This window comes from Monodon monoceros, unplaced genomic scaffold (assembly GCF_005190385.1).
Source record: "Monodon monoceros isolate NGI ecotype Baffin Bay Population unplaced genomic scaffold, NGI_Narwhal_1 Super_Scaffold_6, whole genome shotgun sequence".
In the NCBI taxonomy this organism is placed as follows: Eukaryota; Metazoa; Chordata; class Mammalia; order Artiodactyla; family Monodontidae; genus Monodon; species Monodon monoceros.
The window spans coordinates 6,237,420-6,253,493 of record NW_021703783.1 but is presented as its reverse complement, the minus strand read 5'-3'; the positions used below and the strand labels follow the sequence as shown (position 1 = coordinate 6,253,493).

Sequence of the window (16,074 nt, the reverse complement as noted above, 5' to 3'; positions counted from 1 at the left end):
CTTGGGCTCCTGCCTCAACCTTCCTGTCTGCCCACAGCTCTCTGGTACCCAGCCTTTATCATTGCACATGTAATACGTTATTACTTAAGTGGGACCTGCATCTGTTTGGAACAGAAGTGGGGTGGGAGGCAAACATCACAGACATACCAGGGCACTACTTTATTGCCAGTGCTTTAGGAGAGGCAAGAAGGTAGACAAAGGAGGAAGTACGAAGGAAAAGGGGGCCAAGACCCTAGTGGTGCCAGAGCTGAGGGCCCTGCGCCACTCGGGTCTAGACAAAGGTGGTGGCTCTGGGGGCGGGGGAATCCTAGGGCCTGTGGCCTCAGATGGGAAGCCTGCTAGGCCTGCCAAGGGTGGAGAAGCTGTCAGGACCATGGAGAAGGGGAGGCCGTGGGAGGAGATGGGGCAGTTCCCCACCCATGTCCCTGGTGTTGCCTCCCAAAGGCACTCTCCCCGTACTCCCCACTCCCTCAAAGGGGAAAGCTGGGCGGGAAGGGCGGCTGCAGGGTAGAAGAGAAAATCTTAAAGAAATCGGGCAGGGGAGAGGGCAGCCGAGTGTCTTCGTGGCCTTTTACCTCCCCTCCTCCAGCCTCCTCAGTTCCAGATTTTGAGGAAGCTGTCCCAGGAACCAGTGGCCACAGCCATCCCATCAGCTGTGACCCCCAGGCAGCTGACCCTGTTGTCGTGGCCAGAGAGGATGCCTGAAGAAAAGGGAGAGGAGTTAGCCTGGCAGGGAGTGTGTGCACACAGGGCCCCTAGGTTAGCCAGGCGACACAGCTGACTAGAAGAGGAAAGAGGATTAGCCCTAAGGGGCGGGCCTTCTATTGAGGCCAATCTCTCTGTGCAGAACCTGGGGTGGGTGAGGGGAGGGGAGGGACCTGGGAGGGCTGGACATGTCAACGTGCAACGTGCCGGGAGAAAAGCAAGGGCACTAGAAAATGGGGAGGGCTTCCAAATGGAGATTTAGGCCCCGAGAGAAGTGACTTGCCCAAGGCCACTCAGAAAGTAAGCAGTGGAATTAAGATTTGGATCCTGACTCTCTGGCCCAGTGTTATCTTCACTGGGCACCTGGCCTCTCCCAAGAGAAGAAGCCACACTATCTGATTCGGCTTCAGAGCAGGCCAGTCCTAGAGAAGCACCCAGCACTGACTGGACATTCAAGGCCCACAGGTCTGGGGGTGGCCAGGAGGAGCTCTTCCGGTGGGAAGCAGCCGTGGCAGGCGCAGTGGAGAAGGGCCCGTTAGAGCAACTTCGCTTTGAGAGAAGGTCGTCGTAGACTGGGAAGCAAGGGGGGCTGGCTTCTAGGGGTAGAGCTCAGTTACCGAATAATTAGGGAGCAGTGGTAAGAGGGTCCCCACAAGGGGAGCGAGGTGGCCGTGGTGGGCAGGCTCTTACCCACTCGCTCGCACTTCATGGAGTCCCAGACATTGCAGTTGAAGTCGTCGTAGCCCGCAAAGAGCAGGCGGCCGCTGAGGGAGAAGGCCACGGATGTGATGCCGCAGACGATGCTCTCGTGGGAGTAGGTGGTCAGCTCCTGGTCTGCCCGCAGGTCAAACAGGCGGCAGGAGGCGTCGTCCGAGCCCGTGCAGATGGCCTCTCCGTTGGGGAAGAACTGCGGGTACAGGTGACCAGGGGTCAGGACTCAGACCTGGGTAGCCCGCTGCCTTTCCTGCCCTCTCCCTGCTCCTGCCCTGGTGACTCCAGGCCCAGCTGTTTCCCTCAGCCTCTCTGGCCCCCGCCCCCGTCCCTTCCACCGCCAGCACGGTCGCTCTTCACCGCTGACGTTTGTCACATGCCAGCTGCAGCCGGGCTCCCTACCCCCTTCCCTGCTCCACAGTAGTTCCACGTTGCAGGGGAGAGCACGGGGCTGAGGGAGGGTGGGCAGCGTGCCCAGGGTCACATGGTCAGAAGGGCGGAGGCTGTCCCAGACGCCAACGACTACAGTCGGCTGGATCAGTGTGTAAGCACAGGGCCAAGTACAAATGCATATCCTGAATCTCATCATGAGGAAATGTCACATAACCCGATGGAGGGAAAGTCTACAGAAAACTGGCTTGTACTCTTCAAAAATGTCAATGTCACGAAAGACAGAGAAAGGGCGCAAACGGTTCCAGTTTAAAAGAAACATATGTATATGTATAACTGATTCACTTTGTTGTAAAGCAGAAACTAACACACCATTGTAAAGCAATTATACTCCAATAAAGGTGGTAAAAAAAAAAAAAAAAAGAAACTGAAAAGACAAGGCAAGGGAACACGATACATGTTCCTGGACAGAAAAAAACATGGCTATTTTTCAGATAATTGGTGAGATTTGAATATAGACTATAGTACTGCGTCAATTTAAATTTCCTGATTTTAAGAATTAGACTGTGACTACGAAAGAGAACGGCCTTGATTTTAGGAAGTACACACTGAAGTATTTAATGGGTAAAGAGGCATGAGGTCTGCAACTTACTTTCAAAGAACCCAGAGAAAAAGCTAATGACAAAGCGTGTCTATACCTACATCTAGGTGTGTGTGTGTCTGTGTCCGTCTGTCCATCTATCCCTCCCTCACTCTACAGAGAGGGAATGATGAAGCAAATGTGGCAGAAAGGTAACAGTGAATATGGGTGAAGGGTAGATGGGAGCTCTTCTTGTTACTCTTGCAACTTTTCTGTGAGGGAAAATTATTTCAAAGTGGCAAGTTGAAAGGGGCAGGGGCTTCCCTGGTGGCGCAGTAGATCAGAATCCGCCTGCCAATGCGGGGGACACGGGTTTGAGCCCTGGTCCGGGAAGATCCCACACGCCGCGGAGCAACTAAGCCCGTGCACCACAGCTACTGCGCCTGCGCTCTACAGCCCGCGAGCCACAACTAGAGGAAAGCCTGCACGCAGCAACGAAGACCCAACGCAGCCAAAAATTAATAAATTAAAAAAAAAAGAAAGGGTCAGGGGGCTGCAGGAGGGGATGAAGGCTGTGTGTGTTGGAGGTGGAGAGGTGTTCCCGGGAGTCAAAGAACAGAGGGGGCGGGGGTGAGGGGGCTGCTCACGCAGATAGCATTGATGTCCGACTCGTGGCCCGTGAACGTCTGCCGGCAGGTCCCCTCCCGCACGTCCCAGAGCTTGGCGCTGGCATCACAGGCCCCCGAAATGAAGAGTTTGAAGTCAGGGGACACGGCCAGGCTCATGCAGTCCCCCGTGTGTCCCACAAACACAGTCTTCTGCTGCCCGGTCTCGATGTCCCACAGAGCACTGCGGGGTGGGGGGAGGGGAGGGGGTCACAGAGAAAGGCCAGCACAGAGGTGCCTCCCAAGCCCCAGCACCCACAGCGCTCTGTCCTCACCACGTGGTGTCCCCGGAGCTGGTCACAATGTTGTTGTCGTCCAGGAAGCGGCAGCAGGAGAGATAACCTGGGGGTAGTTAGGACAGTGCCCTGGCTGCCGGCCGCCCCCCGCAGGGCCGGGGCTTCCTGGGACCCTCAGTCTCTCACTCACTCACCTGTGTGAGCAGAGAGCTCCCGGCTGACCTTGACATTGCCCTCCCGGGATTTGAGGCTGTAGATGGAGCACATGTTGTCCAGCCCCCCACATGCCACGAAGTTCCCCGACGGGGCGTAGGCACAGGTCATGACCCAGGAGGAGCGCAGCGGGATGGCGTGCACCTGCGGGGGGCGGGGCAGCGGGGGCCTGCGCTGAGCTCCCAGGTGGAGAGCAGAGAAGGGGAGCAGGAGGCCCCCAGGAAGGAGGGTGGCAGAGGGGCCGGGAGACAGGGCTGATACCTTGTTGGTGGTGTAGGTGTCCCACACAATCAGCTTCCCGTCTTGCGAGGCACTTACCAGCAGCCTGGGGAGAGAACACTCGTGCCACCCAACTCTCCTTCCTGTGTCCCCCTAACACCCACCCCCGGCCGCCCACGCCTCTTAAGCCTCACTTGGAGTCGGTGGCCCAGTGCATGGCGTAGATCTTGGCCAGGTGTCCCCTTAGCGTCCGCCGCGTCCGCATCTGCACTCGTCCCACGACCTCTAGGCCAGACACCAGCTGCAGGAAAGGGAGCATTAAAAATCAGGGTGAGGACTTCCCTGGCAGTCCAGTGGTTAAGACTCCATGCTCCCAATACAGGGGGTACGGGTTCGATCCGTGGTGGTCGGGGAACTGAGATCCCACAAAAAAAAAAAACAAACAGGAAATCAGGGGGTGAGCAGGGCGCGTGCCCACGTGTCAGTGTCACAGCCACTGATCTGTACGAGTTTCTGTTACGTGCCAGGCTCAGGGTCAGGGCCCCAGCCTCAGAGTTATCAGGCCCTGCCCCGCAGTGGCTTAGACTGATGCGGGAGACAGACACAGGCATGCTGCTAAGGGTTTAACCACCACCTCTCCTGCGTGGGCTGGGGGAGGGGGGAAGGGGGAGGGGGATTTCCATCGTATAAATAATACCACCTTGACCAATTCAAGCTGCCAATGTGAGACCACCACACACAGACTTGGGAAGAGATGCACACATCTGGCTGAACCCAGCTGCTAGGAGCCTGCCCTCGCCCACCACTGCTGCACGGCCAGCTCTCACTGGGTACCCAGAGCAGCTGCATGGCCCTGAAACTCCTTTGACCTTCTAGACTTAGGCTGGGGCTCCAGGGTCAAAAGACTTGACTTGCCATTTACTTGCTTTGTTATCTCGGGCCAGTTACTTAACCTCTCTGAGCCTGTTTTCCTCTGAGCCTGTAAAGTGAGGTTTACAGCACCTACCTTATGGGGTTGTCATGAAAACGCGATGAAATTATGTATTTAAGCAACTTAGTCCAGTGCCTGGCTCATGCTCAGTAAATGTTTACTCTTATTATTAACATTTAATCCAATCTAAGATGCCACCGACTCTGAGAAGCACGATTCTCCCATGGATCACTACGAAGGAAAAACTCTGCGAATTATAATTGTAAGGCATCGATTTTTGGATGCATCTCAACTTCCGAGACGTCAAAATGTGAAAACATGCATCTTAGGACTGACGACTTCAGTATTAGACAGCTAGTACCTAGAGTCGCGAAGGACTTCTGACTGACAAAGCCCTACCCCTCTTCATCCTTGCCACCCCGCGAGGGGGGGTAATCACTCTCGTTTTATGGACGAGGACAGGACAGTCTGCCTCCTTAGTCTCCGACTCGGTGCCTGGCCCAGAGCAGACCGACCTCGCAAAATGTTTGTTGAATGAATGAATTCATGTCATTCCTCACTCCAAGGACACGCTGTACTAGAGCTTGGGCACCAGGCTGTGGCTGGTCAGGGGGCTCCCCTCCCCACTCCTCCCCTCCGGCCCTGTCAGGCGGACAGGAGCTCTCACCTCTGCCAGAGTAATGTCAGCACAGGCCTTCCTGGCATCCTGGGGGGGAAGCAGACATCAGGGGATGGTAAGGGCAGGGTGTCGGGGGCGGTGCATGGGCATCTGATGCGGGTGCGTTTGGGGCTCTAGGGTTTGGGGGCGCCTCTCAAATATGAGATCCAAATTCAGGAGGTCTCTGGCGACTTCCAGGTCAGGGGTCTCTCGGGCGTCACTCAAGGGGGAACCCAGCCCTCTTCCCCCGCAGGCCCCACTCCCGCACGGCCCGGTTCCTTGTTTTCTGGGGTTCCCTGGTGGGAGGGTTCTGGGGTTACTGCAATCTGCTTCTTGAGCTGCTCTGCTTCCTGCCGCAGCTGCTCCATCTCCCCCATGGCGGGCAGCGGGAGGGGTGGCTCGGGCTCCTGCCAGGAACACAGGGTGGGTGTAGGTGGATCCCCATGTCTCTGTCCCTCACACCTCACACCGGACCCCTCACGAAGGCTGGAGCCCACTCCCCAGACAGGGAACTGACTGGGTGGTCTGCACCACTTTCCCCGCCCGCCCCTCCCAGGGTGGAGTCCTGTGCAGCCGGCCCCGGCGCTGGCCCAGCCCTGCCTGCAGCCCCCAGCCCCAGAGGGCACAGCCAGCCCAGCTCCCTCTTACTTGGGCTCTGACTGGACCTCTTTAGGCTTCCAGCTCCGGTTCCCAGGCGTCTCCTCGCTCCCTCAGCTGCGACGCCCGCCCGTCACCTGCCCCGGCTCTGCTGCCAGGGGAGCTGGCCTGGCCTGGCCCCGACTGGGGGCGGGGGGCGGGGGGGGCACTGACAGGGAAGGGTAGGGCCAACGACGTCAGGCAAATGAAGTCAGCTGGCCGGGGTGGGGGGAGAGGACAGGGCGGGAGGCGTGTGGCTTCCGAGAGGCTTGGGCCCAGCCCAGGTTGGGGGGTGGGTGGGTGGCAGCAGGAGCGCGGGACTCCACGGAGAAGCAGCCCCCGTGACGAGCCCCGGAGGGAGGAAGGGGTGCGGGTGCTTCCCCGGCCAGTCTCCAGGCAGAGAGCAGAGCATCAGGCCCCATGGGATTAGAGCAAAGCTGTGAGGATTAAGGGCTGGGTTTGGGAGGGGTGCAAAGGAGCAGCACGACCACAGCTCCGGGGGGGCCCCCAGGCCCTGGCCCCCACCAGTGGCGATGATCTTGGCAGTCAGGGCCTGGCTAGGAACCAGTCCAGGAGCCAGAGAATGAGGGTGAGAGACGGCCCACTGTCAATACCCAAAACTGTGCGCCTTAGCTCCGGTGGGGCGCGGAGAGGGCTCCGGTGAGCACGGGGAGGGTGCGGGCCGGGGCTGAGATTACAAGGGACTGATCTGGATAATCCTTCTTCTGGACAAGCCCCAGCCAGCTGCCCCCAGGGTCTGATCCCGGGGTAGAGGGGGAAGGTCCGGGGGCTCCAGAGAGGAGGATGGACAGGCCTGGCCCAGCTCTGGGTGGAGAAAAGAACGGCAAGTGGAGGGCAGCCCCGTCCCCTGCTCCCATCCGGGGCTGGGCCCACTGCTGGCCCCCAGGACTCACAGGGTCCTGCTGGGGCTGAGAAGGCAAGAACCAGAGGGATGAGGCTGCCCGGAGTCCCAGGCAAAATGCTCAGAGAGGGAAGACAGGGCTTAGAGTAGGAGGCCCAAGGAGCAGCTGTCAGGGTTAGGGTTCATCTGCACGAGGGGAGCAGGTGGCCGAGATTTCCCTGACAAATCACAGGCTGGAGAGGCCCTGCCTCTGGGAGGCCCACGATACCTGTCCTCCCTGGCTGGTCACAGCCTCTCCACCCTCCAGCCGCCAGGGAAACTGCCGCAACACACTTGACTGGGCCCCGGCTGAGGGATCTTCAGGCTCTTTATTGACGGGCGGGGAGCGGGCAGTGGGGTGACCCTCCCTCTCATCCTCCTCATTTAAAGCAGTCGGGCCCTACCCCCTGCCGTTTCCCTCCACGGCGGCAGCATCGCGTCTTCTGTCTGTCCTAGGGCTGCAGGTCCGTCAGCTGGGCCCAGGCCTGGCTCCCCAGGCTAGTCTGTGCAGTGTCCTCTGAGTCCAGGGCTGCACGGCCCTTGTGATCCCCAGGCTGGTGGGCGTGCAGGGATGGAGAGCTCGCTGTTCTGCTCCTGTCACATGGGGACTTCTCGGGGGTCTTGGCATCAAGGCAGACCCCCCCACAAGTCAAGAGGCCACATCCCCAAGGAGCTGGCTCAGCCCCTCACAGCTCCTCTCGGACCCGAGGCGGCTTCCCAGCCTTGTCCTGGACCCGCTGAAGCCTGTGGCTGGGGGGTTCTGGGGCGGGGTCTCTGCTGGGCATTCCTTCTCCCTCCTCCTTCTCTGGTTCCTGCAGTAGCTCTTTGGCTTCTGTCCACTCCTGGGAGGCGTGGAGAGGAGGGTCTGGCCTGATCTCCTGCATCCACCCTGCCCCAAGGCCCCTCCCCGGCTCAGCTCAGCCCCTGCGCCTTACCCGTCAGCCTGCCCGCCCCTCACACGGCTACTGCCGCTCGCTCCTCACCTGCTCCCCGTGCTCAGGGGCCCACGTGTGCCACAGCGCCAGGCTGCAGCGCCGCCCCCGCGTCACGGCCCACACACCGTGGGGATTCTCCACGCCGGAGCTGAAGGCCACGAGGCGCCCGCAGCGAGGACGGACCTGCGCCTGGCGGGCCATGGCGGATTCAGCTCCAGGGAGGGGCCCTCGGAAAACCTGGCCCTGAGTCCCTGGAGTAGGACTGGGGTAGGGGGCCCAGAGAAGGCAGCTCTCTTGCCTACCACCTCCCCTCCATAATTCAGGGGCTGTCTGGGGGCAAGTGGGAAATGGGCCTCCACTTGGGGAGCCCAAGTGCCAGACTGAGGCTAGAGGAGTTGGAGCCAAAGGGAGAAGGGACCTCCATCCGCCCCAGTGCCCTGACTTTTCCTGGCCAACTCTTTGTACCAGGTGTGAAGCCACCTGAAGGCACGAGCGCAGTACCAGACTCCGCGTTCTGGGCATAAGGATCTTGAGGACACTTTTCCACCCCTAAGAGAGCTTGGATTACCGGTGGTGAGCAAAGAAGGAAGTAATTGGACAAGGCAGAGCAACACACAATGAAGAAGCACTGCTCCGCCTTCCACCGGTCCCAGCCCCGAGCTTGTACCTGGAATAGGGGCTTGGGGTCCTGTGCTTCACCCGCCCTCCTTTACAAGGGCCTGGAGGGGCCCCTTGGAGGTCTCCTGGGAGGGGCTAGGAGAGCCCCTGAACACACAAGTGGTGGGAGGCGCTGGGGAGGCCAGGGAAGGAGAGGGCTAAGGCGGCCCCAGCCACTTCCCTGCATTTGCCTCTGGGAACCTTCTGTTTTGAATCCTGAGCCCACAGCTGGGTTCCCTGTCCCCCGCCCCAGTCCCCATTTACCGTGACGGTGAGGGCGTTGGGCTCTGTGAAGAACAGGTGCCCGCCCTGGAAGTCATCGTTGAGGTAGAGGAGTCCGCTGGGGAGGGAGGAAGACAGGAGGCGGTGAGACCCCCGCCCAGGCCCCCCTGCCTGACCCCTGGAGGGCCGCCCACCTGTAGTCTCGGTAGGTGTAGGCCGGGGGCTCCCGCCAGCACTCCCCGGTGTCAGGGTCCAGGACGCAGTTGTCTGCATGCACCGGGTGGCTCAGGTCCATGCGCTGTGCCTGCTCTCCTGGGAAGCGAAGGGGCCTGGTGGGCGCCCCGCTGCCCGGTGCCCGCCCACCGACACCCACCCTGCAGCGCCGGGGTCACAGCCGGGCCGGCCTGGGAAGGGGAGTCGGTCCTCGTGCAGTGAAGACTGAGACGCACGTGGCTGGGGCTGCGGAAGGTGTGCGGTGCACCGGCCCCGAGGGGCCCCGAGGCTGGGGCGGAGCGGCAGGGTCCCTGGCGGTTACCTTCTATGGCACTACGGCACACCAGGTGGGTGAAGGAGAGGTGCAGGGGCCGGTCCGGGGAGAAGTAGGCCTGTGTCAGGCTCCGCACGCGCTCGCTCACCTCCAGAAGCAGCTGGGCGCCCTGACTGCCCACGACCCCAGCCCGGGCCAGCTGCCAGCAGAGAAGGAAGGGCCAGGAAGGGGGAGGCACTGGAAGGGTGGCCCCTGCCCCCGCCCCACTTCCACTGCCCTCCACCCACGGTTTGGGGGCGCCCATCCGCCCAACTGCTCCATGACGGCAACCCGGGACCCTCGGTCTGGAAGCCCCTCCTCAACCCTGGGCCGAGGACTCGGCTACTCTCGGTCCCGGAAGAACCCTCCGCAGGAGATGCCCGGCCCTCTTCTCCAGTTCTGGCATCAGGCCAGGGCCTGGGGGCCTCCTCTCACCTGGGCGGCCTTGAGCACCGTGAGCCCCTCGAAGCGTTCGTGGGGAGTGTGTGGGGAGCGGCGGCCCTGATAGCCAGACCTGGCTCCAGACTCAGCCGCGTCCTAAGCAGGGAGGGGGTTGGCTGGGGGAGTCTCCCTCCCGGGCCCCGGGCTATCGCCCACCTCACTGCCCACAGGGCCACATGGCCTTCCCTCCAACCCTCCCAACTCCCTGGAAGAGGCTAGAAGCTCCCGGAGTTCTCTGAGCTGCTGCCCTTTCCCAGAGAACGACTCTCTCCGCGTCTGTGTTGTCACTCCTGGTAAAGATCTGGAACCCCACTCATGGAAGGGGCTGTGCACAGAACTCTGGAGAGCTTCCTACAGTGGGGAAGGGGCCTTGAGAGGTAAGGACAGCTGGGGAAGGGGACAGGAGGGGCTTGATCACTCATCCCGATGGGCCGAGAATAGCGGAGTTTCTCTGGAAAAGGACGCTGGCAGGAGGTTCGACGGTCGGGACAGGTCCTGGCTGACTCGAGGTAGGGACATGGCATCAGCAAAGGTGTCTCTCTTCCATCCCTTCTCACCTTACATGCTCTTGGAGAACTTGAGTACCCTTGATGCTAAGTCCCAGTTACCCAACTGCCTACATGACTCTTATCAACTGGGGGTCTCCTAGTATCTGAGTGTCCCTTTCCTGATACCTACCGTCTGCTTTTTCTTTCCTTTTTCTATTCTGTCTGCTTTCTGAAACTCAAGGTACCGCTATCTAGTTACCCCGTATTTAAGCCTCATCTCTGAGAGGTTTATATAGAGGCTACCTGGCCACTGAAGCCATCTAACACTCTATTCTTTTATTCATTCATTCATTCAGTAGGCACTGAGCACCTACTATGTGCCAGGCACTGTTCTAGGCACTGCAGACTCAGCTGTGAACATGAAAAGTTCCAGCAGGGTTTATATTTTGAGATAATAAACAAACAAACCAGATCAATTCAGATGGTGATAAGTGTTACATGGAAAATTAAAGCAGGGTTACAACCCCGAGAGTGCCCCGGCAGGGATCAGGGGACAGCTAGGTGATGAGGTGACACCTACATTGAAACCAAATGATATGAAGGAATAGCTGAGAGAAAAAATGTTCCAGGCAGCAGAAATAGCAAATGCAAAGGTCCTGGGGCCAGAATGAGTTTAGTGTAATCAAGGAACAGAAAGGTCTGATACTTGGGAGTTATCCTTGACTCCATTCTTTCTTCATCTTCCACATAGATTTAGTCCTCAAATTCTCTTTCTTTGATTTTCTAAATACTTCTCATCTGTCCCCATCTTCATTCCCTTGAAATGAGAACCTAACCTAGGGCGGCGGCCCTCTTGCAATCATCCCAGAGGCTCCCGCTCACTTCCCTCTCCCGCTGCATTCTCCACACTGCCACTAGAGGGAGCTCCCAGTCCTACAGGATGAGGGCTCCAGACCCTGCCCTTGGAGGTTCTGCAGGAAGACAAAAGTCCACCCCTCCTTAAATCCTTCAGTAAGCCGTCCACAAATAAAGTCCAAACTCCTTGGTAGGGTACAGAGGCCCTTCCCCATCTCTCCTGGGCCTCCACCCCTACACCGCCTCTGGATAACATACGGCCTGATGTTAATAGCGATAGATCATGCTATTTCCACATTCTTCCCAGAGCTTTACCATGTACTAACTCATTTAATCCTCACAGCCACCACAGCAACCCTACAACATAACCGCTGCATTTAGCCCCGTTTCATAGAGAGGAAACTAGGCTCACAGATGTTAAAATACATTGCCCAAGGTCACACAGGTAATCCCTGCTGGGACTGGCCCATGTCCTTAACTCCTGTGCTCCACTGCAGTTCCCAGAACCCCCCGTTCTCCCTTGCAGCCTGACTTTCCTTCCCTCTCTGTTTGGTTAACTCATCCTTAAGACTGAGCTCAAATGCCAGCCCCTCCGGCAAGCCTTCCGTGACTTCGCATCTCGGCGTGGGATCCTAGCTCCCTGACCAGGGATCGAACCCATGCCCCCTGCAGTGGAAGTTTGGAGTCTTAACCACTGGATGGCCAGGGAAGTCCCTGGATGAGTACCCTGTACAGACTTCTTTCATCAAACTCACCACCCACTCTGATTATGTCTCCATGCCTGATTCCTTCTCTATACACTGAGCTCCCAAATGCACGGTCTGTGTTCATCTACCTCTCCCTGGAACCTAGGCATTTCCAGTATACAGCAGGGTCTCAAAGAGCGTGTGTCGAAGAAACGCTAGCCCAGAGTGAGACTGAAGCTTCATAAAATGGCAGACTCGACCTGGCGAATACAGATCATCTCACCCAATCTAGGAGGGGATGTGATGATGGAGAAACAGCCTGCATGTCTGCCGAGCCAATAACTGAGCTCTCGGCCAACCAAGGAATCTTCACCTGCGCACTCACCCTTTCTGATGCATTTATGCTTTGTATTTTGTTCTTCATATCAGTTTCTCGCAAAATCCTTCTGTAAAATGACCAGCCCATGTCAGCTAAGTTAAGAGGAAAAGCAACTTGCCCCCAGCAGGGAGGCACTGGCAAGCACAGTCCCCGCTGGAGAGTCAGGGAGGGCAGGACAGGGGGCAGGCCAAGAGCAAGGGGGCAGACAGCTGTGCCAGAGGGTCCCCAAGTAGCGGCAGTGCCCCCCCCACAGGTCTTCTCACCTTGGCCAGCTGCAGGAGCACCCCGCACTCGGCTGGGGTGAGCAGCCCGTCTAGCACCGCTCGCTCCGACCCATTCAGCTGCCTCGCGTCCTGGGTCAGGGTTACCCCCTCCAGGAGGAGGACATCTGCCGGGGAGGGACAGGAGCGGGGCTGAGGGTCCCCTGAGAGCAGGCCCAGCAGTAGCTGGCAGCCCCCAGCCCCTCCAGGCTCCTGTCTCCTGCTATCCCAGGAACTCACCCTTCCAGTGAGTCAAGGGCTTCGGCTGTGGAGGCTCATGGTCCCACGGCGTCTTCTCCCGATCCTCTCTCAGGGGTGAGAGACACGCTCAGCGGACGCACAGGCCAGTCCAGACCCATCTTCCCCAGGACCCATCCCTCCCCTTCCAGCTCAGGCCACGCCCCTCCCACCACAAGGCACCTCCTACCTGAGTTTTTCTCTAAGGGCCTCAGGGATGAAAGCTGCTGGGGTCCAGGGATCCTGGGACAGTCAGGAAAAGCGCCATCACCCATCCAGTCCACCCCTGAATCCCTGACGGTAGACCCTGAGCTACCACATTAAGGTCCTCCTGCTTCCAGAGGGGAAGGTGGAGGTGGAGAAAGCCCTGGACTCATTGTCGGGAGCCCCGGGCACTGGGCCAAACTCTGCAATCAGAATGATAATAATAACGACAACAGCAGCTTACGCAGCACCATTTGCCAGGCGCTATTCTAAGAGCTTTATACGTGGACGTGGAATTTATCATTTAAAGTTCACAGCAGTCTGATCAAACAGGTTGCAGTAATGTGCCCGTTTTGCAGTTGAGAGGACTCTGAGACACAGAGACGTAAAGCAACATGCCCAAGACCACACAGCTGCTAAGGGACAGAGGTGGGATTTAACCAACGGTTTCCAAACAGGGAGATTTGCCCGTTAGGGGACGTTGCAATGTCTGCAAACAGTTTTGATTGTCATGACTCAGGGAGTGCTAGCGACACCTACTGGGCAGAGGCCGGCCTACAGGGAAGGTGGCCTATACGGTCCTACGTTGCCTGGACAGCCCCCTTCTCCCAGTTAGGAAGTATCTGGTCCAAAATGGCAATAGCGGCAAAAAGGTTGAGGAAGCCTGCCTTATGCTGTAGCACTAGCGAAGATAACCTCTGCCCTTTAGTCCCCTCCACAACTACAACAAAGAGTAAGGAAAGCAGCCGCAACAGAGCTTTCTGTACTTCGGAGCAAGCGACGTGGCTTCAACAGGCCTATGAGATAAGTGTGATGTTCCCATTTTACAGGTAAGGAAATTGAGGCTGAGGCAAGTGAAGGTCCAGAGCTTGCTCGTGGCAGAGAGACCAACATTTAGGCCTGCATGATCCCAAAGCCGCCCTTAACTGCAGGCGCCTGCCTCTGTCCCTGCGACGCTGGGACACAGAGTCCTCTCCAACCCTCGAAGGGTTATGGAGAAATGGGAAACGCTGTTGGGAACGGATGTGGCACATCCACATAGGGCATTACTGCTGTCCCCCTCCTGGGGGCGGGTGGGGAGCAGTGGGGTCACTCACGGGATCCTTGAAGCTGGCCCCCAGGTGCTCCACAGCATAGTAGAGCTGTCTCTTCTCCCCCAGGGATCGAAGGACGAAGCACTGGATGTCCTGGAGAAGGGGGGCAGCGGGGGGGGGGGGGGGTGGCAGGGAAGTTAAGGCTGGAGGAGAGCAGGGGAGCCCGCAGGCTCCCTAACCTTGGCTGTGCTCCTCGGCTCAACCCTCCTCCTTCAGCAGCTTCAGGGTGTCGGGGCTCAGACTGGGGGTAGTGTGTGTGTGTGCTGTGCACATGTGCACTTGTGCAGAGGTGGGGGCAGGCAGGGGTGAGGTTAATGGAAGGGGGCTGGGCTGGTGCTTGGACTCAGAAGTAGAGCCTGCAGTGGGGAGCAGGGAGTGGAGACCGAGCAGATGCTGGACTTGGGGTCGCCTTTGGCCAGAATGGGGGGCTGGATCCAGGTGACTTCTCCAGTATATCTGTTTGATTTCGGGCTACCTCACAGGGTGAGTGCGAAGGGGCTACCTCTCTTGGCCCGAGGCCAGGTCTCGGCTCTCCTAGCTGGGCCTGGTACTGGTCCAGAGCCTTCCTGGCAGCCTCATCCTCCGGGTAGAAGAGGAGAACGCTCAGCACATTTTCCACAGCCTGGGACAGATTCCCTACTGGAGACAGAGAATAGCGTGGGGCGGGACCCAGAGACCGGGCACCGCTGTGATCCCTGGGCAGAGGCAAGAAGCCAGGGGGACAGAGGCAGAGCCGGAGAAGGTGGCCTCCCAGGGCCCCATCCCAGGCTCATCCACTGCTTCTTTCCAAAGCTTACTGGAACATACCTGAGCTGTGTGGGCAGAGCTCAGAGGGGAGGAAGAGAGGAGAAAATAAAGGAAGGTGAGAAACAGCAAGAAGCAAGCGTCCTCCTGAGGTGGTGGTCCCCATGGAGCCCTGACCAACTACAGACGCAGACACAGACGGAGGGAGGGAGGGATGGGGCTCAGGATACCATCAGAGACAAACCTTCACTCTCCCCGTTACAACCTCAGTCACCCCCAGGGCTCACCCTTGCCCCACTGACCCTGAGCATGGGCCTCGTGCAGCCGCCTCAGCTGGCTGGGAAGGAAGTCTGGGACAGGCAAGCTGCGACCAGGACGTGTGGCCGTGTCCCCCACACAGCGCTGCCGGCACCGCAGGACCCCTATCCAGTGCCCTGCGGGGGACACACGTGCGCCGCTCAGCTTGCTTCGCACCTCCCTGGGCACCGTGAGGCCCCGCGCAGCACGTCAGCTCCTCACCTGCGATGGCCTCGTACAGGCCTCCGGGGCTCCCGGTCCCCTCCGCCTCCTCTTCCGCCTTCTGCTGCTCCTCAGGCCCCTCGCAGCCGGCCCGGCAGCTCTCCACCTGGGCCAGGCTCTCCTGCAGGGCCTCCTCCAGCCAGGGCAGTGCCAATGCTGCTTCCTGGTGCCCCAGCAGCTCCAGGCCGGTGTCATAGGCTGCCTGCTGGGGAGGGGAGTGGTCAGTCACCTGAAATCCTGGGGCAAGGGGTGCCAGACTAGATCGGGAGGGGGAAAGAAGGGGAGGGGTGTAGGTCTCATTTGGGGCCTGGACTCCAGGTCCCAGTTCACCTTGGGGAATACAGGATGGGCCTCGGAATCCAAATGTTAGAACGTGGGACTTTGTGAATCTCAGGAAGAAAACTAAGTCACAGAGAGGGACTTCCCATCAGGGTCACAGAGGACGGTACCCAGATTTCCTGATGCCCAGCGGACAATGCACAGTCCAGCGAGGCCTGTGTATCCAGCCAGTCAAAGACTGGGGGCGGGATAGGGGTCGTGTTGAGGGTCTCACCCAGTATGGGGGCGTCTCCAGGTCCCGGAAGCTCTGGGGCCGAACCCCGGACATCCGTCTGTACTTAGCCATGTCCTCTCGCATCTGAAGGTGCGTCGGGTTGGCCACAAAGAAGGTGTGCGCTGTGGCTGCTGCCAGGTCCAACTTCTTCAGCTGAGAAGCGGGGAGGATGAGGGAGTCAGCCCTGGGGTAGGGGTGTCAGACTCTGCCTCCTCCCCAGCCTCCGCACCCCAGGCACACCTGGCACTGCCCCAGAGCCTTCTGGAAGACCGGTAGGTGAGAACTGCCCACCACCCAACCTCCAGACCCCCAGTATGTTGGGGCTCTCAGGAGTCTGGTAGCTACGGAAGCGGAAGCAGGGTCTGAAGACTGGAGTGGGTGGGGTATGGGCAGAGGGACCTCGCTGGAGAGACGAAGTGGAAGTGATGG

The 16,074-nt window shown here is 59.1% G+C and overlaps 2 protein-coding genes across 4 annotated transcripts in view; both read right to left on the bottom strand.

Moving 5' to 3' along the window:
* Nucleotides 1-135: 135 nt before the first annotated feature.
* On the bottom strand, nt 136-6,924 carry GNB3 (G protein subunit beta 3). Of its 3 annotated transcripts, none has more exons than XM_029204920.1 (9): nt 5,957-6,924; nt 4,726-5,715; nt 3,914-4,020; nt 3,762-3,825; nt 3,482-3,644; nt 3,327-3,393; nt 3,034-3,235; nt 1,396-1,612; nt 136-701 (listed from the first exon to the last, which is right to left on the bottom strand). In XM_029204920.1, the coding sequence occupies exons 3-9, from the start codon at nt 3,982-3,984 to the stop codon at nt 595-597; spliced, it is 891 nt and encodes a 296-aa protein (XP_029060753.1). In that variant the 5' UTR covers nt 3,985-4,020; nt 4,726-5,715; nt 5,957-6,924; the 3' UTR covers nt 136-594. The 3 variants fall into 3 exon arrangements, with proteins under 3 accessions (XP_029060753.1, XP_029060755.1, XP_029060756.1); XM_029204922.1 differs by having other exon boundaries at nt 5,318-5,715; XM_029204923.1 differs by lacking the exon at nt 5,957-6,924 and having other exon boundaries at nt 5,318-5,356; nt 5,629-5,685.
* A 231-nt stretch (nt 6,925-7,155) lies between these two features.
* Nucleotides 7,156-16,074, bottom strand: part of P3H3 (prolyl 3-hydroxylase 3) — a 9,865-nt gene continuing 946 nt past the window's right edge. Inside the window, exons 2-15 of the mRNA XM_029204919.1 lie at nt 15,646-15,798; nt 15,093-15,294; nt 14,876-15,007; nt 14,332-14,468; nt 13,833-13,922; nt 12,722-12,774; nt 12,535-12,602; nt 12,298-12,422; nt 9,621-9,722; nt 9,195-9,345; nt 8,854-8,971; nt 8,702-8,777; nt 7,829-7,969; nt 7,156-7,687 (exon numbers count right to left, since the gene is read on the bottom strand). Coding sequence (XP_029060752.1) covers nt 7,532-7,687; nt 7,829-7,969; nt 8,702-8,777; nt 8,854-8,971; nt 9,195-9,345; nt 9,621-9,722; nt 12,298-12,422; nt 12,535-12,602; nt 12,722-12,774; nt 13,833-13,922; nt 14,332-14,468; nt 14,876-15,007; nt 15,093-15,294; nt 15,646-15,729 — 1,635 coding nt within the window. The 5' untranslated portion in view covers nt 15,730-15,798 and the 3' untranslated portion in view covers nt 7,156-7,531. The remainder of the gene's footprint in view (nt 7,688-7,828; nt 7,970-8,701; nt 8,778-8,853; nt 8,972-9,194; nt 9,346-9,620; nt 9,723-12,297; nt 12,423-12,534; nt 12,603-12,721; nt 12,775-13,832; nt 13,923-14,331; nt 14,469-14,875; nt 15,008-15,092; nt 15,295-15,645; nt 15,799-16,074) is intronic.